The sequence below is a fragment of the Berghia stephanieae genome, chromosome 2 (assembly GCF_034508935.2).
Source record: "Berghia stephanieae isolate SIO BIC M18660-M18661 chromosome 2, UCSD_Bste_1.3, whole genome shotgun sequence".
Classification (NCBI taxonomy): domain Eukaryota; kingdom Metazoa; phylum Mollusca; class Gastropoda; order Nudibranchia; family Aeolidiidae; genus Berghia; species Berghia stephanieae.
This window is the reverse complement of record NC_088361.1, coordinates 17,397,680-17,423,405: the sequence shown is the minus strand read 5'-3', so window position 1 is coordinate 17,423,405 and position 25,726 is coordinate 17,397,680. Positions and strand designations below refer to the sequence as shown.

General features: G+C 35.4%; 1 protein-coding gene across 2 annotated transcripts; it reads left to right on the top strand.

Annotated features, from left to right (window-relative positions):
* The first annotated feature begins 958 nt into the window (after window positions 1–958).
* LOC144964409 (exosome complex component CSL4-like) lies at window positions 959–25,534 on the top strand. Of its 2 annotated transcripts, none has more exons than XM_078898628.1 (7): window positions 959–1,112; window positions 9,176–9,294; window positions 10,185–10,256; window positions 11,978–12,066; window positions 22,472–22,556; window positions 23,607–23,688; window positions 25,376–25,534. In XM_078898628.1, the coding sequence occupies exons 1-7, from the start codon at window positions 1,085–1,087 to the stop codon at window positions 25,489–25,491; spliced, it is 591 nt and encodes a 196-aa protein (XP_078754754.1). In that variant the 5' UTR covers window positions 959–1,084; the 3' UTR covers window positions 25,492–25,534. The 2 variants fall into 2 exon arrangements, with proteins under 2 accessions (XP_078754754.1, XP_078754755.1); XM_078898629.1 differs by lacking the exon at window positions 959–1,112 and adding an exon at window positions 1,531–1,555.
* Window positions 25,535–25,726: the final 192 nt, after the last annotated feature.

Genomic DNA, 25,726 nt, shown 5'->3' with positions numbered 1-25,726 from the left:
AACCGGCCGAGATAAGATTGCCAAATTGGCTTTTTAAAAGCCAAATTTTATAAATCTGGCTTTTTTTTCAGGCGACAGGCTTCACATTTTTCGTGTTTTTTTTGTTTGTTTTGTTTGGGGTTTTTTGTGTGTTTTTGTTTTGTTTTGTTTTTTTGTTTTTTTTTTTTCGATCGGTTTGGCTTTTTAAAAAATTAATGTGGTTGTTTTTTTTTTTGATAATGAATTGTATTTTGATGAACATATAATATGTGATTGTTATCTATAGATAGAATGCGCTTGGCCAATGATTTCACAACATTGCCATCCGGAAGTATAACGGACCAACACACAAACTCTGTGTAACCATGAACTTTTATAGTCTGGTTAATACAGTTTAGTGAGAACAACTCACAAACGCGGATGGAAAAACAATAACAAAGGCCTGAGTGACGTCATCTGCATACTATCTATATACAGAAGCTTCAGTTATCTTGACTTAAAACGTTTGTCTAACTTTATAAGTCTGTCATAAGACCTTCATTACTAGACTTTTGCCTGACATTCAACATCTATCTTAGACAGATTAAAGTATCTAAATTTGCCTTCACTGAAATATCGTAGAATAAGAGGTGATCTTAGTCACAGTATGAGCAGCGTAGAAGTTGCTATCCTTGTTTTTACAAATAATATCTACAAACATTTAGACACGCCTAAAAGCTACTTCAGAATTCTTTTTTTTTTTGTTGATTTTTCGTCCGCCTTTATAAAAAAAAAAAAATTCAGACCCATCGCCTTGCTCATAAACTTTCTACTTTTAAAATAAATCCTTATATCATCTCCTGGGTACTAGACTTCCTCACAAATAGAATACAATATATACAAGTAAGAGAAGATGTCTCCAATAACATAACATAACTAAAAATATTGGTGCTCTGCAGGGCTGTGTAATCCTAGAAATAGGAGAGCTAACGCGTTAGCTCTCCTATTCCTGGGGTGTAGTCTCGTTATCAACTTCTTTTTTTTTTTTTCCAGATAAAAATTGGCTTTTTATATTATTTTAATCTGGTAACTCTGAGAAGGGAGTCAGGGATGGGCCAGATTCAAAATGGCAGCCCCCATAGTTTGTATCCCTGGTTGGTACCAAAAATGAAATTTAATATCACGATGAAGTGTCATTTTGAGTGGTCTATGAATGCGAGCAGCGAAAAATTATCAATTGTCATTCATGAATTATGTTTTTGTTCCTCAGTTTTATCTAATATTCTCAAATTAAAAGCGACGTGCTACTGCTGAGTCTGACCAGCTGAGCCATCGTTATGTTTTGTTTACGAATAATAATAATAGACAGATTGCGCGTCGGGGCTCTAACGGGGCCCATTAGAGATAGACGACGATTGGGATTGTTTGGAAGCTTTAACCCTTTTCCCACTAGTCATTATGATATCGGAAATGCTATCGCCGTCTACATCTACGCCAGAATAGAAATAGAGGGTGGAGCCTACCATGATATAGAGAGCCTCGCCTTTGGCCGACCAACCTCCGCTGCACGTCCAACTCGCCTTGAGCATGCATTCACGTAAAATATAAAGATTTTTTTTAAAACCTACCTCTGTTTCAAAAACTAGCATCTTTCACCTTTCTAAGAAACATTTTGATTTTTCAGAACTTTAGTTCGTTAAAAAATACCGGCCAATCTGACCCGTTGAGTCGAATGAAAACGAAATTTTGTTGTTTACACGGTTCAAAGGAAATACCGTAAATAAGCTTTCATGGACTTCCTGTGTTGTTTTTTACAGTGTCACGTGACCGTTTTGAGAAATTTGTCGTCTGCTACAAATAATTAGACCGGTAGGGGGTAGATATTTTCGTTGGAGCAGAGAAAAAGTGAGTATTATTTTCTTGGACCTGTAGAGAGGCCTAGGGTCCACCAGCAGTCAAGTTTATTGAATAAAAGAAAAAAAGGCCTTTTTACTGCACTAATGCACCAAATTGCATACCTATCTATGGACACTTTGTTCCGTATCTTTTTCCCAATAAACTTTTTTAAAAACCTGGGGCCAGGGTTGCTAGTTTGGCCTCAGGGTGTCCAGTGAGGTCGGATAAGTCGGATAAAGTGGGATTTTTTACCTTAAGGTCGGGTTGGTAGGAAAAAGTCGGATAATTGAACCCGAGGTCGGATTTTTTGCCGTGTCAAGCATTTTCCTCAAAACCACAAAATCACCATTATGTCTTGTGTCATATTTTGACACCTGTGCTCAGTCTCTTGAAATTTGGTGACGGTCCCGTTTTTATGACGTCGGGCCAGACAGAATGGCACCAGATGTCAAAATTGATACAGAAGACCAATGGTGTTCTTTGATAAGCTGGTTGATGGTTGAAGGGGAAGGGAGGGGCAAATGGGTCTGGATTTTTTTCTCCGTTGTAGGTACCTATTGCCTTTTTAATACACCCCCCCCCCCCTTCTCTCTCTCCCTCTCTCCCTCTCTCTCTCTCTCTCTCTCTCTCTCTCTCTCTCTCTCTCTCCTCTCTCTCTCTCTCTCTCTCTCTCTCTCTCTCTCTCTCTCTCTCTCTTTCTTATAATCATCTGGTTATACAGAGATAATAATATATTATTAGAATAGAGCAATGGTGATTGGCTTAATTTACTCTTCTTTCTTTTTACCTTTGGGCTATGGCTTTAAATTTGAGAAATTATTGGGTTGTATTTAAGCTGAATAACCACTATGTTTCGGTAACAAAGATATTGTAGCCTGCTTTATGAAATAAAAATCAAAACAAAACAACACTTTCTGGCCTTTTATTTGAATAGCATTGTAGGCCTTTTACATATGGAAAGGACAATTCATTAAATGTTTACAAAAAGTAAATTTATGTCTAATAATAAGAATGGATTTATACTACATATAGTAATATATTAAATAATACTAATACAAGACTATGTTCCTGTTATTTTTACACTTTGCTTGTGTTTGATCTATAGACGGAGACATTTTCCTCCTATTTGACAAATTGCTATTATCATCATTGAATAAAAAACACTCACCAAAACCACTACATCAACATCTCTACCACCACTACCATTACAACCACCACCACCACATCATCATCCCTACCACCACCACTACTACTACAAATAACACCACATCATCCCTACCACCACTACTACTACAACTACCACCGCGTCATCATTCCTACCACAACTACTACAACCACCACCACATCATCAACCCTACTACAACCACCACAACAGCATCATCCCTACCACCACTACTACTACAACCACCATCACATCATTATCTCTAAGACCACACTACCACTACAATCACCACCACATCATCATCCCTACCACCACTACTATTACAACCACCACCACCACCACATCATCATCCCTACCACCACCACTACTACTACAAATAACACCACATCATCCCTACCACCACTACTACTACAAATAACACCACATCATCCCTACCACCACTACTACTACAACCACCACCACATGATAAACCCTACTACCACTACTACAACCACCACCACATCATCATCCCTACCACCACCACTACTACAACAACCACCACATCATCATTCCTACCACAGCTACTACAACCACCACCACACAATCATCCATACGACCACTACTACTACTACAATCACTACTACCACATCATCCCTATCACCACTACTACTACAACCATCACATCATCATCCCTACTACAACCACCAAATGTTTAAATTACACTTTCAACTTTTGAAATTCCACCGAGTCGTGTCAGAATTTGCTGCAAGACAAATTTTGGATTGCATCTCAGTAAATTTGAGTGAAATTCAAATTTATAGGTTATGGTCGCATGGATGGGTCATGATCTTCACGATGAAAAATTTCCTCCTTTTTTGTGACCAGTCATTCTCACCCCTGCTTTTAAATTGCTTGGTAGGATTTTTTGGGGGGAGGTAGGATTTTTAAGTCTGATAATCTGCTGGACACTCTGGGCCTCCTGGTGGCCAAATTTGAGAAATTTGGCCTTTTCCCAAGCCATTTGGCCTCCCAAAATTTGGTTTGGCCACTTGGCCTCCTGTAACCAACTTTTTGGCTTCCTCTGACTTTCCCCGTTATATCGTTATACTCTGGTACCGGTAAAACTTATTTTATTTGGCAATCTAAATATCTAAATGCAACACGTGCTAACGCCACAGATTGCATTTGCTAATGCTTCTATATATACGAATTTTCCTTATCCTATCTAAATTGTTTAACAAATCTAAAGAGTTTTCGCGAGGCTAAGGTGGGTTTGGTGGTATTTGGGCTCCTGTCGAGGAATCTGGCTTCTTGCTATAGCTAGTTTGGTCTCTTACTCAAAAATGATCTGTCAACCCTGCCTGGCTAGGCGGAACCTTGATAACAGAAACGGGGCCCACACGATTTCGCGAGGAATTAATCATGAAAACAATTAGGATATAATTTCAACACAACTTTTGAAATTCATCAAGGATTGTCCATTGCCGAATGTTTTTTGATAGAAAACAAATGCATCTTCAAATCTAAACTGCTTTTGACGGTAAGCGGTAAGTTTTTATTTATTTTTCTGTCCAAACGAATGATTTGTCCTGGTTATAGAAGCTAAGTATTGGTAACACCGGCTCAGCTCTCTAACATTTTATGAAGCCCTAATTTCATCACATCAGTTCTGTCCACTGACAGGTGGGTGGGTATCGCTTTCAAGAACTTATGTCCTTATATTATGAAATCCTGAGTTTTTGACCAATCAACGATTGCTCTTTTGATAGCTCGCTTGTCAACATGAGTCAGCTCAGCCCTTGATTTATGTACAGGCATCACAGGCGGGATATGTTGTAACTTCAAAGACCACGGTTGATCGAAAGCGATGAATGGAAGCCCTACTATGGCGTGGAGAACGAGGTTTTGTATGTATAGTTACGTCATATCTCAACGCTCGTGAATTCTTAGTAAGGCTGGACTCACAATCAAAACACGAAATCTGTGTTTTAAACTCTTGAATCAATCGAGTGACATCAGTGCGTTAGTCTCATTGAGAAATGAAAAACGATATATAAATCAAGAACATCGACCGGAAAATAAGAATTTTATCATAAAATTATAAAATTTGAGAAAGCTATTTTCAAAATCAAATCTATTCCAAAAAAGGTTATTTCTAGACCGATTTTTATGAGACAAAGACAATTTTTCTCCACTTTTCAAGCTGATTCCAACAATGAGGTTTTCAAATTTATCGCAATTAGATTATTTGTCTTTTTTTTTTTTTAAATACCCAATTGACTGCTCAGGAAATGAATACGTAATCCTTGATGGCTAGCGAGTAGGTGTTCTTTGAAGTTACACAACATATCCCGCCTGTGATGCCTGTACATAAATCAAGGGCTGAGCTGACTCATGTTGACAAGCGAGCTATCCAAAGAGCAATCGTTGATTGGTCAAAAACTCAGGATTTCATATAAAAACATAAGTTCTTGAAAGCGATACCCACCCATCTGTCAGTGGACAGAACTGATATGATGAAATTAGGGCTCCATAAAATGTTATATCATGGTTGGCTCCACCCTCTATTTCTATTCTGGCGTAGATGTAGACGGCGATAGCATTTCCGATATCATAATGACTAGTGGGCAAAGGGTTAAAGCTTCCAAACAATCCCAATCGTCGTCTATCTCTAATGGGCCCGTTAGAGCCCCGACGCGCAAACTCAGTAATAATGCGAAGGCCACTGTCTGACTCACTGACTGAAACTGAAACTTACAACTCAATCGAACTCTCCAAATTATTGTTGTTGATCTGATTGTAATAGTTATTGAATTGGACAATGTTTTGCGTTGATTGGGAGTTATTCCATTGCAACATTGAGCCCATAACAAATTGGGCACTGTTCCGAGTTCGGGGGTTGATGCCCCTAATACAGTAGAACATGAAAGTAACGTACTCGTAAATAGCGAGAACTCGGAAATAGCGAGTAAAATCTAAATCCCCGTTTTTTTTCTCTTATTTGAGTCAATAAAATTAGCATGAAAGTAGCGAGTATGAAAACGAGGTCAACTCGGAAATAACGAGCATTTCCTGCCCCAGCCTAGGACTTCGAACGAAGTAAAGCAAAACAACAGACAAGGGCGATTTAAATATTTTTAGCCTAGCTTCTTTCCTTTTTTTATTTTTCGTTACGAGTAACATTACATAGTAGCAGTAGCCTAGTCTGTAGTAGTACATAGTAGGGGAAACACATTTGGGTGTGTGTGTTTGTGTGCGTGTGTGTGTATTGGGTGGGGGTCAATTATTCACCCAATATGGTGCCACGCGACACACGAGGTAAGCACTGGCAGCCAAGATGTCAACACTTAGCAGTATCGGTCAGCGAGTAGCATTCGTTAACGAACGACACGATCAACGAGAAAGGGGAGCGTGGAACCATCATTTTCAGTGGGTCAGTGATTGAGTGATGCGCTTGCTTACCTCATCAAACATGCCTAGTGCATACAAACACTCGCACACACACACACACACACACACACGAAATCTTGATGGAAATGGAAGGGGTGGATCAACTTCAACCTGTGGCCATCATTACGTAGTTAACGAAGGCCGTGTTCAACCCCGCCCTCACCCCACTTTATCCACACACAGTCATTTGCACACACGAACGGCACACATGCACAAACACACACACGAAATCTTGATGGAAATGGAAGGGGTGGATCAACTTCAACCTGTGGCCATCATTACGTAGTTAACGAAGGCCGTGTTCAACCCCGCCCCCCACCCCACTTTATCCACACAGTCATTTGCACGCACGCGCGGCACACATGCACAAACACACACACACACACACACACACCCACACACATTGTCTTTCCATATTTTTGTACAGCCGAGTGACCTTTCCTGGCAACTCGGGAATAGCGAGAACTCGGAAATAGCGAGTAATCAGGAGTGGACCCGTCGAACTCGCTATTTCCGAGTTCTACTGTATGAGAGGGCGGCATTCTTTTTCTGAAGTCACTTTTTCTCCGAATGCTGGTGAAATAAACTTGATTTCTATTTCTCCGAAAGTTTCCGTTCTCAAGATTTGGGACGCCTTCCGAAAGCTCCTACGTCCCCAGTATTCTTGTTCTAGTAGGGGGTTTGGAGGGTGAGGGGGTAAACATTTTTTTTATAATATTCCAGTAGTGGGTTTGGGAGGGGCGCTGTGAAAATTCGTTATCCCCAGACAAATATTTGAAACTCTGCTCTTTTAAACAATTGTCCACATTCCAGAATATGGAATGTTTCCAAAGACACATAATAGAAATAAGGAAAGTTAATAAAATATCTATAAAAACATATAATTAATTAACATTAAATCAGTTGTTACTACATATACACAATATGCGTCGACTTCAAAGTGGGTGTCATGGCCGAATAGTTTAGTTGTCTGCCTTGGAAGTTTTACCAGAATCGACGTTGTGGGTTCGAATCCTGGGGGAGGATGGATGGGACATTTATCCCTTGCAACGTTCTGTAAAAAGATGACGGAATTTTTTATTTTTTTTAAAGTGGCAGAACCAGGATTTGAACCCGCAACGTTGATTCTGGTAAAACTTCCAGGGCAGACGACTAAACCATTCGGCCATGACACCTACTTCGAAGTCGACGCATATTGTGTATACAGTAGAATTACTTTAAACCAAAATTTTGGAGACCTTCTAAACCATTTCGGTTTAAAGACATTTTGGTTTAAAGCAAGTTCCTGTTTTGCAATGTTTTTAAGGGTAGTAGGTAACTATTTAAGGAATTTGCTCATTTAATCGTATCATGGGTTTCCCGTTAAATGGAGTTGTTGAATAAATGCCGTCTTCGTAACCATTAATTTTTTATTTTTTTTTGGGTGTGTTTTAAAAATATTTTTGGGGGTTTTCGTTTTCAATTCAAAATTGTTGAAAGAGTTGTTCGGGATGCCGTGTATTTTACATATCCGTCTTGATCAACTTTTTTTTCATCGACTTCACATAGTATTTTGATTTTAAACTCAAACGTGTTAGCACAGTGCTTACTTTTAGACATCTTTTAGTAAAATGCAAAGCTAAAATAAGATCGAAAGGCCTTGTGTGATAATTGATAATGAATGATGCGCAGCTACTCAGAGGTGAAATGAAATGGAAATGAAAAGGCGTGTCAACGCTAAGCTGTCTACTACACATCTCTCTTTTGTTGAAAAGCCATTAGGTTCAAAGGCCTAATTACATAGAACCTCCCCCCCCCCCTCCTCACATTTAAACAAAGTGGAAATGAAATGGCATGTCAATGGTAAGTTGTCTCCCCCCCCCCCCCCCCCTTCCTTATCGGTGTTGCAAATCCAGTCAGTTCCAAAGCATCAACACATGAGCGAGAACATCTCGCTTGCGTGATTCTACACCCCAACTCCCCCTCTTTCCTCATTTTTCGCCTGCCAGTCACCCGCTGTCTTTGTTTTCCAGTCCGTGCGATTGTGGTGTTGGCAGTGACATCTATATTATGAAGTCCTAGGGTGTTGGCCTAGCCCAAGTGCAGTGATTGAAGTGTTTGCCTCCCCCCCCCCCCCCACCTCACCCATCACCCTCATCTTATACTTACGCTCTGTTTAATATCGCCGGGCATTATTACGTGTGGCCTCCTTCCCGAATTTTTGAAGAAAAATAGAGAAAGAAAAAGGGAAGATGCTCTCAAGTTGTTTCGTTTAAAGAAAGTCCTGCTTAGAAGTATTTCGGTTCATCGTAAGAATTAGTACATAGATAATGAAGAAACTAGCACAATTTATTAAATTCTTTGCGGTTTAAGGTATTTTTCGGTTTAGCTTCTTTCGGTTTAAAGTAATTCTACTGTATGTAGTAACAACTGATTTAATGTTGGTTAATTTTATGTTTTTATAGATATTTTATTAACTTTCCTTATTTCTATGTGCATTTGGAAACATTCCATATTCTGGAATGTGAATAATTGTTTAAAAGAGCGAAGTTTCAAATATGCGTCTGGGAATAATGAAATTTCGTTATCCCCAGACAGGTGTCCTAGGAATAATTTAAACTTTGATCTGGCAGATTAAGCCTTTCCAGTATTTTACATGGTTTGTAGTAGAAAGTGTAGATTGTTACAAAATTTTGTTTTGTAATCATTAAAATGCCAGATTAAGAAAATAATGTTAATCTTTTACTACAGGTCAAAGGCTTTCACGGGCTGATGATTGTCATGTCGGTGGTTCTGGTACGTACACGAGGGGAGGGTTTATTTATTCCAGTCTGGCCGGATGGCTCCAGGAAGATTTACAAGAAAACAAAGTAAGTCAGCAATTTATATGTCATGTTTTTCCAACTTAAAATAATCCATTCAATCTAGAGTTAAATAAAAAGTTTATTGTTCCTGCTTTTTTTTTTTTTTTTTTTATAGACTGTTTTTCTGATTTATATTTGGCACCAGAGCTTTTCACATTCTCGGTTTCATAAATACAAAATAAATGAATAAAGTTTTAGTTTTGTTTGACTCTCATAAGACTTTTATTAAAAATTTTGCCCAACTACCGCTGAAGGCAGGATTTTAAGGGTTTTAACAGAGTTGCCTCTTTTCCTGAAATTTCCGGAATTCCAGAAATTAGGAAACACCTGATTTAATTCCAGATCTGATAGACAGCGGGTGCCCCAGCACCTCAAAGACAAAAGTAATAAATATACAACCTATTTCCCTATCAGCTCTCCAGTTTGCCTGGACAGTCCTCTGTTGAGGTGAATCGAAATCTTATTTATTTTCATTACTTTCCAGTAACATGTGTTTACTGTTTTTTCCCTACTTAGTGAATGTGAAAAAGTTCATGAAATTTCACATAATTGAAGTGGCATCTCTGTCTTTCGAACCATGTTAATGTTATACAAACATTTGTAGCCCTATTAATGCAACTTGGTATACATCTAGTTAAAGACTTACTGTTATGGATTTTTAAAAATCATGTTATCACTCTGGTAGTTTTGGGAAAAAACACAATTTAAGGTGTTGATTATTAATTAAAATGAACTTAAAAGCAATCAGAAACAAAAGAAATGTCAAATGTCATTTAAACATCATTATTGAACAAAACTCATTTTGATGTGGTAAATTTCTAATGTACAGACTGTAATAAAATTAGGGGAGCATTCATTTTATTCTAATTGTAATTTCCTGTCTCCTCTATTCACAGACAACTTTATCAGTTGAAACACACGATGTACAGACCGTTATTCCAAGTATTGATGCCATTGTCACAGCAAGAGTAAGCATTATAATTATATTTAATTAATTCTTATTTTTAGCTCCCTCAATATTGCAAAGAAATTGAACCATAATAATTAATAATCTACCTGCTCAAAATATTCCTCATAGCATATTTTCTATGCAATTGTGCCCAATTTTGAAAAGAACTTTCCATATTTTTGTTTGATCATTTGGCTTCTGTTTTGTTTTGTTTGTTTGCTTTTTTATTTATTTTAGTATAAATATTGAAGATCCCATTTAATGAACATTTAAAATAGTGAAAAAATGCATTGATGTTCTAGAGAAGTTTCAGAAGAAAGCATAAAATAGGCAAATCCAGGGCTGCCAATCTCAACACAAGAAAAAGAGTAAAATTTGGAGAAAAAGTGAACGATTTGAACATGTAACTCTTCAATCATCCCATTGCCTGCCTATGACTATGAGAAACATTGGATAGAAATATTTCTTGTATCAATTTTGTGGGGTTGAAAAGTTTCAGGAACTTCGGGGGAAATAAAAATGAAATTATTAAGCAATGCAAATAAAACCCCTTAAATCTATCATCTATCTATTGTTGAAATATATATTGCAGGAAGCGTGTAGAATGCTAAGAAACCTTTTGAGAAACAGAATTAAAATACATTAGAATGTTAAGATTGATTCTCATGAGAGAAAAAACGTACAATCTGGCAGTACAAGGTGAAAGAAGCTTTTTTGGTCTACAGTTGGCAGTCCCGCAAGTCTGCTACAGCAATCTGTGGCAAGTATGATATTTACCTGTGAAGCTTGGGGATTAACGCTGCTGCCAATTGCTATGGACCCTCTGAGGCAGATGTAGAAATAGACATTCTACCGTGAACAAGCAAAAAGCCTACCCGTTGCCATGGAAGGCAGTTTAACAACCAAAGCAAAATAAAAATTATTTATTATACATTTTTTTAATTTTTCCCAGCAAAGAGCGAGAGTGATTGTTGCATTGGCCCAAAGAGATCTAAAGTTGTTGTCACTGTTTTTGGCTATAATTTCAGCTCTATTTTTAATATCTGGTTGCAATTTGGTTCCATTTTGCATATATATTTAGTACTAAATTTATGAACTAGCTGATCAGGTAACTTTAAGACATGTGTAGACCTTGTATTTTTTTGTGCCATGCATGCTCCGAGATTATTCAATTCAATCAATTTAATCTTTCGGAATCATGTGTAGATCTCAATTTCCAATTCAATTCGTTTCTTCATTGGGTTATGGAGTTAAGGATAGGATAGATTCCTTTGCTAAGCCACTTCCTGGTAAGAAGATGACCTACAGACTAGAGATGACAATGAGGTATCCCAGCCTTGTCAAATCTTCAAATGGTGCTAAACATATTTACTGTACGATTTATTTCCATGAGTTTTAAGTTGACAGTGGGATTAATAACTGTATTCAACGTGTAGGGGGATGGTCAGTGTAGATTAAATGTCACTGAAATGCCACTGAAATCACTTTTTTGATGTTGGCTGCTCTGGAGAGATCACAAGTTTCAGCTTCGTGCAGATACCAATGGAAAGGCTTTGAATGAGAACGGTACAGACAATGGATGTTTCGGGCACAACTCTTTGCCAGCACAAAAAAAATCAAAGGAATGTTGAAAACAAATAAGTTGAAATGTGGTAAATATTGTAGCATCTGCATTCTTTGGTTTCAGCTCCATGTGCTTCCATTGATCTAATGACCGTATTTGAACTGATTTATCTCCAGGTCACAAATGTCAAGCCCAATTTTTGTAAATGTGCCATCTTGAGTGTGGGGACAACTCCTCTACGGGAAGTCTTCAGAGGTATGATCAGGTATGTTGATGTCAGAGAAAGTCATTCATGGGATTAAGAAAAAATACTTTGTGTTGTTGGTGAATATTTAACTTTTGCAGGATTTTGTTGTTTTGTTTTCGGCCGTTCTGAACCCCAGTAGTATGCTTGCCAATCAGTACGATTTTCCATATTTAATACTCTTTGAGGTCCAAAATATGAAAATATGGAAATGTTGATTAAAATATGATAAATGCAAAAAGTCAACAGTTTGTAACAAAAAGGGGAAAAAATGATAAAAGTCTTCACCTAGATGAGAACTTGAGTAGCCAGACAGACGACTGTCACAGGAATTGTAGGATTTTTTTATTCATGTGTTTATTACTGTGATGATACTTTATGAAAGTTTCTATTGGGGCTGCTAGATCATCAGTTTGTTGTATATTTTATTTTATTCAACTGATAGCCTATGATGAAAACGAATTATTGGCAAGTGTCACAAAAACAAGCTATTGACACAGCTTCATGTATTCATGATGCTGTGTTTATTCCTCACAGAAGATAGATGAATTACACAAGGTATGTATCCAGTCCTCTGGAAGAGCGGATTTACACTTCCAATGAAATAGGAACCAGTTTTTTGACATCACGCTTTTCTTCCCAATTATTGACAGATCGTCAAAAAAAAAAAGTTTGAAACTGGGATTTGTACTGACTCAAGGCCTTCTATATAGCTACCAGGCCAGGAAGCACAAAACAAGATGGCGGCGTTATCAGGCCGAGATTCCAGTCGCGCTAATAGTCATTAACAGCCGCCTTGCGGGACAGGTATACTGCCCGTGGGTTTGTTATTATTATTTATTATTATTATTATTATTATTATTATTATTATTATTATTATTATTATATTATTATTATTATTATTATCATTATTATCACCATCATCATTTATTATTATTATTATTATTATTATTATTATTATATATTATTATTATTATTATTATTAATTTGAAAGCTGTTTCAGGTCTTTTGACCTATGTATATGTATGTATATATACACACACACACACACACACAGAGAGAGAGAGAGAGAGAGAGAGAGAGAGAGAGAGAGAGAGAGAGAGAGAGAGAGAGAGAGAGAGAGATTCAGTTCATCTTCTCAAGTCTGTAAGAAATAATTGGATAAATTCTGATTGATATCTATTGAAGCTCCATTGTAAATTATATAGGCGATATTGATAGGTAGATAGATAGGTAGTCATATATATGTGGAGATCTCAGAAACATGTGTTTCAGCCACAAATAAGTGAGTGACTCCATTTATATATATATATATGTGACCCTCCGCCTCGAAACGGTATTAAGTCGGATTTTTCAATTTTGGGTTTTTGGTACCCAATCACAGCTTATTTTATGCTTTAAAATTTGATACCAAATTTATACAATTCTGATTATTCATTGCCGAGATATGACCGTTTGAAGTAGGGAGAGTGTGAAAACCAAGTTTTGAGAAAATCGACTTTGAAGTGAGGCACCGTTTTCACGCACAGTCAAATCAATGGGTAAAGATAACTCCTTAGATACGGGCATCGAAAATTTGACGAGAATAGTGAAATTTAGCATGAGCTTAGATTATACATTTAATAATGAACATACAAATTTTTGAAACAATCCAATTATCACTTTTGTAGTTATTCATTATTATGCAAGATATTCTTAAAACAAATAAAACACTGAAAAAAAAATGCCGACAATTGTTCACTTTTTCAAGAATTTTTGATATTTGAATAAAGAATCAATGAAATAATGTATTATTAATGTGATATTAATGTGAAATGTTTGTCTTATTTAATAGAGAAAATAAGATTTCAAATACCCAAAGTTAAAGACGGGCTTATAATTTGAAAGTACAGTTTTGAAACTACGTGAAGCCGGGTGGGCAGGGAAAGAATTATCAAGAAGAGGATTGGAGAGGAAGAGATAGAATGAGAGAGTAAAATACACACACACACACACGCACGCACACACACACACAAACACACACATGTGAGAGAAAGAGAGAGAGAGAGAGAGAGACAGAGAGAGAAAAAGAGAGAGATATAAAAAGAGAGAGAGATATAAAAAAAAAAAAAAAAGAGAGAGAGAGAGAGAGAGAGGGAGAGAGAGAGAGAGAGAGAGAGAGAGAGAGAGAGAGAGAGAGAGAGAGAGAGAGAGAGAGAGAGAGAGAGAGAGAGAGAGAGGAGAAGGGGAGGGGAGAGAGACTGCTTGTGCATTAAGAGGACGCGAGGGAGATATAATAAAGATTGAAACCTGTATAAGTGTATGTGTGTGTGTGTGTGTGTGTGTGTGTTTGTATGTGTGTGTGTGTATAAGTGTGTGTGTGTGTATGTGTGTGTGTATAAGTGTGTGTGTGTGTGTGTGTGTTTGTGTGTGTGAAAGAAACAAAGGGAGACGGAGAGAGTGAGGTAGACATGAAGAAAGGGATGGAGGCGGAGCAAAGAATTGTAGGGATAGTTTAAAGAAAGCATTTTGTTACAAAGTAAGTCATAGTCAATCAACTGGAAACATATTGACCAATGAGATTGCAATTAAAGAAATGGGCTGGTCAAATCAATCATTGCATTGTTTCCATTTTGAGTCAGTTGACAGCTTGAGGAGGAGGGGTGGGGCTTATTGTGTAGTGACTTACATGAAAACATGTTACTGAATCTCTCAAGTTTTCCTTAGCGTTCCACCACATTGTTCATTATCTAAATAGACCCCCCCCCCCCCCCCCCTCTTTCTTTCAGTATACAAAGAGAGCACGACAAAACGAACATCTCTCTCTCTCTCTCTCTCTCTCTCTCTCTCTCTCTCTCTCTCTTTTTTTTTTTTTTCTCTCTCTCTCTGTTTGTCTCTCTCCCCTCTTTCTATCTATCTATCTATCTATCTATTATCTATCTATCTATCTATCTCTCTATCTATCTATCTATCTATCTATCTCTCTATCTATCTATCTATCTATCTATCTATCTATCTATCTATCTATCTATCTATCTATCTATCTACCTATCTATTTATCCATTAATAGGTTTGTCTTTCTGTCTGTTTATCTATCCATTTCATTTTTTAGTTACTCGTATATCCACCGGGAGTTCATTAATTGTTGAAGGCTCTATTTATTATTCTGCTTTTGTACTTAAATTTAAATGTTTATCCTACAACAATCTCTGTAACTGTAAGTGTAAGTGTACTGTTGTCCTATTAAGTCTTAGAATGTCCTATAATTTCATGAATAAAAAAAAAAGAGGGACAAAAGAGGACCCTCACCTTGATCACCAATGCAGCTAGACAAAGAAGTAAAAGCACGTGGTGTGTATCAAAATGCACAAACACACACATATGTAACACACGCATGCTGACGTCATGAAGCATCGCCCGAGCATTATGGCCTACAGCCACAGCGCATGTGATGAGAGTTGACCAATCAGAATCATTCATTTGTAAGGTTGTCAGGGAAAAACCTAGACTTGTTTACAGTTTTTAAAGTTCATTATTGGTTGAACCATGACATTGTGGAAACAGTCATGCTTTCTCTGAGATAGATAAAGACACGCCCTTTGCTGTGATATCTTACACGGTATTGGTGGAGAAAAAGACTCGGTATTACTAAGCCTTGGAAAGGGTGGCTCTCTGAGAGAAAGTCAACTCTCGTTTTGAATGTGTCACTGATAGTTGCATTTTTAAACTTGAAATTTATATAACTTATCGTCAATATTTATGTTGAATTATTATGTTTTCATGTAGAAAAATGATTGTAGTTTCTGAAACAACCAAAAACTGAAATTTGATAATTTTGACCATTTCCACTTTAAAACCGGTTTTCTTCGTTTTCCAAATCCCGACTTAATACCGCTTCGAGGCGGAGGGTCACATATATATATATATATATATATATATATATATATATATATATATATATATATATATATATATATATATATATATATATATATATATATATATATATATATATAAATGTAAATTTTCACTCACTGGATTCTGCCGACTGATGAAGTGGGAACACAGAAACGAAATCGTCTTGGCAAGAATAATGTGAGTGAAAATTTACATTTATATATATTAGCTCTAACCACCATTATCGAGCACTTTCGTACCTACAAGTACCCGCCAACACTCATAAATATATATATATATATATATATATATATATATATATATATATATATATATATATATATTAACATATATATATATATATGTATCATATATATTATAATATATATATATTATAATATAAATATATATTTATATATATATATATATATTTATATATATATATATATATAGATCGACGGTTAGATAGATAGATAGATAGATAGATAGATAGATAAATAGATGGAGAGATAGATCGACGGTTAGATAGACAGACAGATAGATAGATAGATAGATAAATAGATAGATAGATGGAGAGATAGATCGACGGTTAGATAGATAGATAGATAGATAGATAGATAGATGGATGGAGAGATAGATCGACGGTTAGACAGATAGATAGAATAGATGGAGAGATTGATGGATAAGCTTGCCACACATCTGAGTTATTCAATCACCAGCGAAAAGATAGTAGGACGGTGACGACTGTGTGATTAAAGAGGGCATGCAATAAAGTGTAATAATCTGCCAACAATCATGAGTAAGTTTTGAATTAAGGAAATTTATTAAAACAAAATGAGAGCAATTGAACTATTTCAATTTTAAAATATAAGACTGAATAAAGTTAGCATTTAAAAATGTGATATTAAATATACACATATGTATAAAAAAGGGATGAGATCATTAAGTAAGCATTCAAAAACAATGATGAAACACGTTTTCACTTTTAAATCTTGAAGCAACATTATTTACATATTATCGATATTTTATGTATAATAATACCAACTATTTTGTTCTCAAAGCACTTTACAAGGTGTCCAAAGCCAACATTAACATTTAACATGGAGGACAAGATCAATACAATCTATTATTATCAATTATATTTATAGGTCAAAATTATATAATAATATAACTGAACAAAGTAAAGAAATGCATATTATATGTCAACACACAATTGTTTATGTATATTTTCATGAATATTGTAAGAATGTTCCACTGAGCAATCTCTAGTGTATTTTAAAATTATATTTTGCATAGTAAAATAATGAAACAAACAAAATTCAATCAATCAACTGAATAGCTGAAATGTATGAGTAGTATTTGTACAATCTACCAATATCAATGACATTTATAGCACAAAATTATATAATAATATAATTGAACAAAGTAAAGAAAGGCATATTATAAGTCAAAACACAATCGTTTATGTATATTTTCATGAATATTGTAAGAATGTTCCACTGAGCAATCTCTACGTGTATTTTAAAAACATATTTTGCATAGTAAAATAAAGAAACAAACAAAATTCAATCAATCAATTGAATAGGTGAAATAATGGAGCATATAAATGTAATAGGTATAAAACAAAATTATGTATTCTCATTCTAATTTGTGGAACATATCATTAATTCATATGGCTACTGAAATTTTAATGCTTTCTTTGCTGTGCTCTGAGAATTTTGAAAAGCGTCATTGACATTCTTTGAGTAATTATTTATCAAAATGTTCACAAAACTAACATAACATTTATTTAGTATCTTCTCTCTACTAAGATTACATTTACTGCAAATGGAAAGAAATTCAGATATCGAATCACAATTATCTGCCCAGTAATACTCATTGATTTTAATAAGAGCACTTTTCTGATTTACAAGAGACATAAACTTGTTTTCAAGATCCCCAACTGCAATGTTCATGATGCACAAGGCAACCTGAAAACCTTCAACGAGGGTTTGTGATGGATAAGTAAGACCCCCACGATTCAAATGATCGAAATAATCTATAAATTCCTTGTCAATAACAATGTCAAAAGATTTGTTTTTATCCCCAATCAATTCACAACATTCAGAACAGTCAATAGTTGAAATCAACTTCTTAGCTACATATCCTGCAACATAAATAACAACATTCAAAGATTTAGCAGTAATTTCAATTTTGTCGAAAGGAAAGTCATTAACAAATGATTTGTCACCGTCATTAAAACTCCCTGAGTCGAATTCAGAGAGAAAGGATTTAATGCTGAGGGAAATGTTTCCTTTGGAAACAGAGTGAATTTGGATGAGTTCTTTTACAATAAGTTTTCTTTCGCTTTGTAGCAATTCATCAACGGAAATCAAGGTGTTTCCTCCAGACATTTGTCTATATTGTCCGAAACGACCTTCTAAATTATCAGTTTGAAATTTACCAGTCAGTACAAATTTAAAATGCATGTCGTTTAACAAATATGGAATTAAAATGACTAAACAGTCCAGGGTGTGAGTAAGGGCAATAAAAGTGTCTTTACTAAGGAAACCTTCATTTGATGATATAAAATGATCATGCCATTTTTTCAACCATGATGACATATCTGCTAACCATGACAATCTTTCATCATCACAAGAAAAAAATGGAATGGCGGAAGGTTTTCTTTTGTTCCGTCCGTAATACTGGTGTTGGACATTGACAATATTCCACCAATGGCAAATTGTCTTGATGAAATGGGCTGTGCCGTCCCATGAGATAATGCTTTTATCAGAAGGACCAATTGATCGTAATGCAACAGCATTTGTTTCGTTAAAAATTTTAAGAGCTAAGCTAACTTTTTGTCGCTCTAATGAATGAGGATAGAGGGCTTTCCAGCATAATGCAGGTGCCTCCTTTAAAAGATTGTCTTTCTCCAGTCTGTACAAATTACGTAAGTCATTAAAAGAGGCATGGGTTATGACAGTGTCGTCAGTCCATTTAGGGAAACAAAAAGTTTGTGATTTGTTCTTTAAATTTAACCAGTTATTTCGTACAGACTTGAGAAGATGAACTGAATCAAACAAAAGAAATATTTTGAGATTAGGACGAACGGGGTTGGGCATATAGAAATTTGAATCAGTGCCTCTCGTTAATAAAGAAAACATTTTACGGTTAATTCTGTTGTTATCAGAAATAATACTAATGATATTAAAACCTGCATTGATTACACTTTTCATAACGTTAAAAGTTATTTCATGAAGAAACTCAGCAGTCATATTATGTACAGGAAACAAACCAACAATCAGTTTTTTATCTGAAAGAAGAGAAGATATCATAAAACATTGAACACTGTTGGCTAATTTGTCACAGTTATTGGCCTGTCCAACTATATTACCTCCTCTAAATGACAATTTTGATTTAACATGAACTTCGTCTAACAATAAATTTACAAAAAGGTCTTTTTCATTAAGATACTTGACTTCATTTTGAAGAAATGAAGAGCCAAGCAGACCATCTTTTACAGAGACATTTCCACATAGCTGTCTTAAAAACCTTACACTGGGTAAAATAAGTAGAGTGTTTCTAATTTTTTTGTAAGAAGAAGGAGATATTGAAAATATACAAAAGGCGTGAGTTATACAATCATTAGAATATCGTCTTCTTGAGGGTGGAAGACGTACAAGTTTGAGTTGTTCAATTAAAAAACTACACAAATCAGTTTTTTCCTCATCTTCTTGAAACACTTCTGCAACTGTGCATATTGCACTCTCAAATATGGCTTCCTTTCCAGGTAAAGAAGAAGAATAATGTGTAATAATGTTCTGTAGTTGGCTCCATCGGTCTAGTTTATTGTCCTTTGGAATAATCCATGTGAAGTTAGAAATTTTAATATTTTCACACCACACAGAAACAGCCAAGTCATTGTTTATGGAAATACTGAATTTGACAAATAATCCTTGTCTCTCATTGAATTCCAACGAATATAATTTTATATGATCATCGTTAAATTCTGTTTTAAGGTGAAAGAATTTCCATTTCTTGAATTGATCATCCAAACACTGGGTCAAATCAGTGAATGAAGAAACTATGTCCTCCTCTAAAAACTTCTGGAGAGAATCTTCTTCTCTTTCTTCTAGCCGTCTTCTTTTCGATCCCGGACTTTCTCTTTTTAAAGGCGGTGGTGACGATAAGTAGCCAGGGAGGTTTTCAAATATACTGGGAACAGCTCCTGATTTTAACTTCTTCCGTTTACGAGGAATAGCGGTATCTTGTTGTCCTTTAACACCTGGGATAATGTCACTGCATATAATGTCACTTTCATTAAAGTGTCTTTCACAAACGACAGTGTTTTTTGTTATGAGTAAATTTTTTCTTGGAATTTTCCTCAGCCACAATTCCTTAAGTTCAGGGTCTTTGGGGAATTCAAAACATGAGGTGTATGTGTTTTGCTCTGAATCTCCTTTTTTACGTTTATAATTCGATATGCAAGCAGGAATGCAGCACTTATTGACCATATTTTGTTTGATGTCTCAGGAATGTGTAGCTCGATCTGAAATAGATACAAAATAGAATTTTATTGAGTGATGATTCTTGCTATATTTATACATCGTTAAGATATGTAATGCATTATTCAGAATATATCAAATGTTTCTATTCATTAATATCGATATAATAGATGCGCTCATATTTATTTGTATTTTTTCTCACTGTATTGCTTTTAAAAACAAATAAATATTTATGCTTTATAACGCTTATTAAATTATTCTTATGATTTATGTCTGTAAGCCCAATTTCCTTATGAATCAATATAGTTTATTTATTAGTTATCATTATTATCTAATAACAATAATAATAATAATAATAATAATAATAATAATAATAATAATAATAATAATAATAAAATAATAATAATAATAATAATAATAATAATAATATAATAATAATAATAATAATAATTATTATTATTATTATTATTATTATTATTATTATTATTATTATTATTATTATTATTATTATTATTATTATTATATCATCTTCATCGTCAGTTAAGAAGGAACTTTCTCTATCATGTATAAGAAAACAATCATTGATTAACTGTTGATTTGTTCTTCAATCTCTTTATTTACAACTCAACCCCCCCCCCCCCTTATCTTTAATTTTGCTCTACAACTGCGAGACCTCTCCAGAACTTTCAATGCCATCGCAGGCAATCGTAACCATTATCTCACTGACCACCGCATTCCAATCACACCTTTGGGAATTCTTTCTCCGTGCCAGTGAAAGTTCCATATGGTGTGTGTTGCATGTTTTCACTCTTTTCCGTGTGTTTTCTCTCTCATGCCCAGAATAATACACGGGTTAAATATTACAGACACTTGCTTTAGTTATTATTTTTTTTGGCACATCTTTAATATCAAACAAAAATACTATTCTTAAATTATCACGATATTAATCATTCATGGTCAGTTTCATCAGTCATTATGTCATCCATAAAATTTATGACGATAAGTCTTTGATTTTGATTTGTTTCCTTGTTTCATTGATATGTAAAAACTCATATTTTATGATAATGGATGTAAAATAGTTAAACAATCAACTGCTATTTTAATATTGAGTTGTATCGCGTAGAGAAAAAATGTGTAAGAGAAGCGAGATAGAGATTTAGGTTGGGAGAGTCTAGTAGGTATAGCAATAACATCAATATTCGAGTGACAAATAACATATCATTGTCTCCAAACAATAATAATGATAAAAATTATATATTATTTTATTTGAGCTTTTAAAAAAAGTTATATTCACCATATTGTTAAGCAGCACCAACACAACCAACTCCAACACTAGGTCTGACTCTGACTTGAGTGATTAGAGATGGTCTCTGATGCCGATTTAATTAAGATTACCAATAAATTAAAATAAATTATATATTAATTAAGCTGCTTACCTTTTTGTCATGCGATTCTTCTGTAAAATGTCTTTGTTCCAACTTATTGAAAGTCAAGTTGACGATAATGAAAAGTATGGCGTATTTTATTTCGTTATAAAAGCAAAGAAAAGAAGTTGATGCAATTGCCGGTCTAATCAGGGCGCGGACATATTGGAAAAGGCGGTGCGCAATGATTTCAGCTTGACCTAATCACGCAGTCAGTGTACCGTTTTTAGCAGTCTCAAATAGGGAAGCGTAGATGAAAAATAATTCCTCAGCTCTTTTACCTTTTCAAGCTTGAAACTGAAATATTATACTTATACCAGACTATTACTTAAAAATCATTGATTGATAAATGTCTTTGTAAACATATAGCCCAAATTAAATGCAAAACAACGAACGGAAAAGTCGGCCTGATAGGTCGGTAGGATTGGCACTTCTTTTTAAGCTTCCTGGCCTGGTAGCTATATAGAAGGCCTTGACTGACTCCTTTACATGTGAGTTGAAAGCTCTACCAAATGAGCCATCAAAAACCCCAGAAGTATTTGGATCATTGAGAACTTTCTTCTTTTTTTTTTTTGATAAGCTCTTATTCTCACAAATCCTGATTTATTTTGCTTTTAACTTATTTTTTTTCTTTTTCAGAAAAGATGACGTGAGAGCAACAGAGAAAGGCAAAGTGGAAATGTACAAATGTTTTAGGCCAGGAGACATCATCATTGCTAAAGTTGTATCCTTTCATCATTCGTTAGGCTATGTGGTCTAGTGGTATGACTCTCACGTTCAGATAAAAAGGTCCAAGGTTCGAGACTCGTTCTGAGCGGCACATAGTTGAGGGCTTGTAAAAGGCTCTTTACTCACAATCTCTCACCATACTCAGGTGTAAAATGAGTACCTGGTCGTTAACAGCGCTGTCTCTGTCGGAAAAAAATGTAATACCGCCTAACAGGCGTTATGTCTTGTCCTACATGGTAAGTGTTGCTGTTGGCTAGGAGCCTCTTGTAAAGCACTTGGAGCACGTTTAGTGGATATTGTGTTATATAAATGCTATGGTTTATATGGATTTTAGGGGAATGCCAGTTAAGTTCAGCTACATAAAAATCTTGAATACAAAACGAGTATTAGGAATTTGGTAGTCCTTGTTTCATATGCTATATAATCTATTTAGCTTGTGCACTACCACGACTTCTACAACCACAACACCACATGGGGCAGCGTGGCTCAGTGGTACGGTCTTTGCTTCCTACCCGAAAGGTACCGAGTTCATTCACCCGCCGCTGCTTTGTGTGGCCTTGAGCAAGTCACCTTGCCCGAGCTCACTTTGCAGCGCTGCTCTGCGGCTGATGCCTGGGTTATTCCAGTCTTCCTTGGAATAGACCCTAAAGACAAATTTCCCCTTGGGGATGAATAAAGGGAATTTTTTTTTTTTTTTTTTTATTTTATTTATTTTTTTTTTTTAATTTTATTTTATATATTAATTTATTTATTTTTTTTTATATATATCATTGCAACCACAACTACCACATCATCATTGCCACCACGAATTCCACAACCTCCACCCATACATCATCTTCACTGCCACTACTACAACCACTGAAGAAATTCACTACCACAACCACCACATCATCATTGCTATTGCAACTGTTACTACTACAATCACAACCACAACATCATCATAACCATCACTACTAGAACCACCACCACACCATCGTTACTACTGCTACAACCACCATCACCACATCAACATGATTACCACAAATATCCTTAACCAAACCACCAGCTGTCTCTAGGGGATGCCCAGTCATATGTCTTGACAACAGCAGAAAATGAACTCGGAGTGGCTTTGGCTACAAGTGAAGCAGGTCCAAACGTTATTGATTTTTTTCTTGTCTGTCTATTCAAATATTGATCGCGAAAGTTGTGGATTTTTGTCTCTTTTTTATTTATATATAGAGCTCTGCTGTATTTTTTTTTTTTTTTTTTTTTTGAGAAATTTAAATGAATTTTGGGACAGAGTGGCTCACTGGTATGGTCTTTGCTTCGTACCTGTAAGGTACTGTGTTCGACTACCAGCCATGTTGTATGGCTTTGAGCAAGTCATCTTGCCTTTGCTCACTTTGCAGCGCTGCAGCGCAGCTGATGCCTGGGTTATTTCAGTCTTCCCTTGGAATAGATCCTAAAGACAAATTTCCCCTTGGGGATGTATAAAGGGAATGTATTTATTCATTTATATATACTTATATATTATTTTTATAAAAATGAAATAGTTTTATCCAATGTCAGAAAAAGTGACCCATTGGGGAAATTGACTTGAAATTGCTTTCATTTATCACTTGCTGATGATGGAGTTGTCTGCCTTACGCGTTGCTACAAGGCAGTCGTGCAGATAAATCCATAATATCAAATACATCATCATAACAGCGGTCAACTGGCTTGATATAATCGGGGCTGTCCCCATTGGACAGTCCAGAGCAGAAATATTTTTTTTAAATAAGATTGTTTACATGTACTGAATTGACCTTGGCATGTCCCAGGATTAGGATTTTTAGACTAGCAAATTAAAACAAGTAACAGACAAATCTCCAAATCTACATTATAATTATATTATACAATAGTCCAAACATGCTGCTGTTGGGGTCATGACAGTATTGTGTGTTAGGTAGGATGTCCCGTTTTAGCTCTGTGTAATGTTGGCCGCTATGCATCATCATAATTATACAATAGTCCAAACATGCTGCTGTTGGGGTCATGACGGTATTGTGTGTTAGGTAGGATGTCCCGTTTTAGCTCTGTGTAATGTTGGCCGCTATGCATCATCATAATTATACAATAGTCCAAACATGCTGCTGTTGGGGTCATGACGATATTGTGTGTTAGGTAGGATGTCTCGTTTTAGCTCTGTGTAATGTTGGCCGCTATGCATCATTATTTACCTTGCTACAATTTGATTTGCCATTACTGATAATTTACTTCTGATGTCGTTTGAACATCTGGAACTTTTTGAGATTTTTTTTCTTCTTGGAATTCTTTTTCTTTATCAAAATGTACAATATATAGTATATAGTTTGTGTGCTACCAGTATAATAATAATCTAGGCTGACGTCAAGGATCAAATGCCAATTTTCCGTATTTTTATGGAATTCAATATTTTATAAACCCTCAGTATATTATTTTCCAATCACCTGTGAAACGGAAAAAAAGTACAAAAGTCTTTTTACTGGAGTTCAGCACTCGGAAATGGGCCACTCAATAGGTTTTGTGTAAAAGTTCAGACAATTTTTGCCGTCTGAATTGGCAACCATGGGATAATCATCATCTCTTGCTTTTGTTATTGTAAACGAAAGCAAAACTGTTTCCTAAACCATAAAATTACATAACATTAACATTATTTATAGTCAAAATTTAAAATTCACGTCAATAAAAAGTTTGGTCAGTACCTACTAATCATTTCTGAAATTAGACTTGACTATTTTAGATTTCATACACGGCAAATGAATTCTATAGCCATCCACGTTGATCATTTAATATTGAATAATTGTATATTTACAGGAGTCAGTATGGTGCCTGTAAGTTGGTGCAAGATGCAGTGTCCTAAAACATTAAATGAGGAATACAGAAAAGTGGCCAAAGCACAACCAGAGTTTATCAAATATGTCAATTCCTGACAAAAATTATTTTTATCAATAAAAAAGATTTGAAAACATCAAACTGAGTTGGATTGTGTTGTGATTTTATTCTTGGCTGGGAGTGGGAGTGTGACGGGCCATGGCCAATGACATGCAGTTGTTGGAGGAGACAATGGCATGCATTTGTTGGAGGGGACAATGGCATGCATTTGTTGTGTGGCTTTTTAGAAACCGGAGTCCTCTGTAAACAAGGCAAATGTCTGCTGATTGAAAA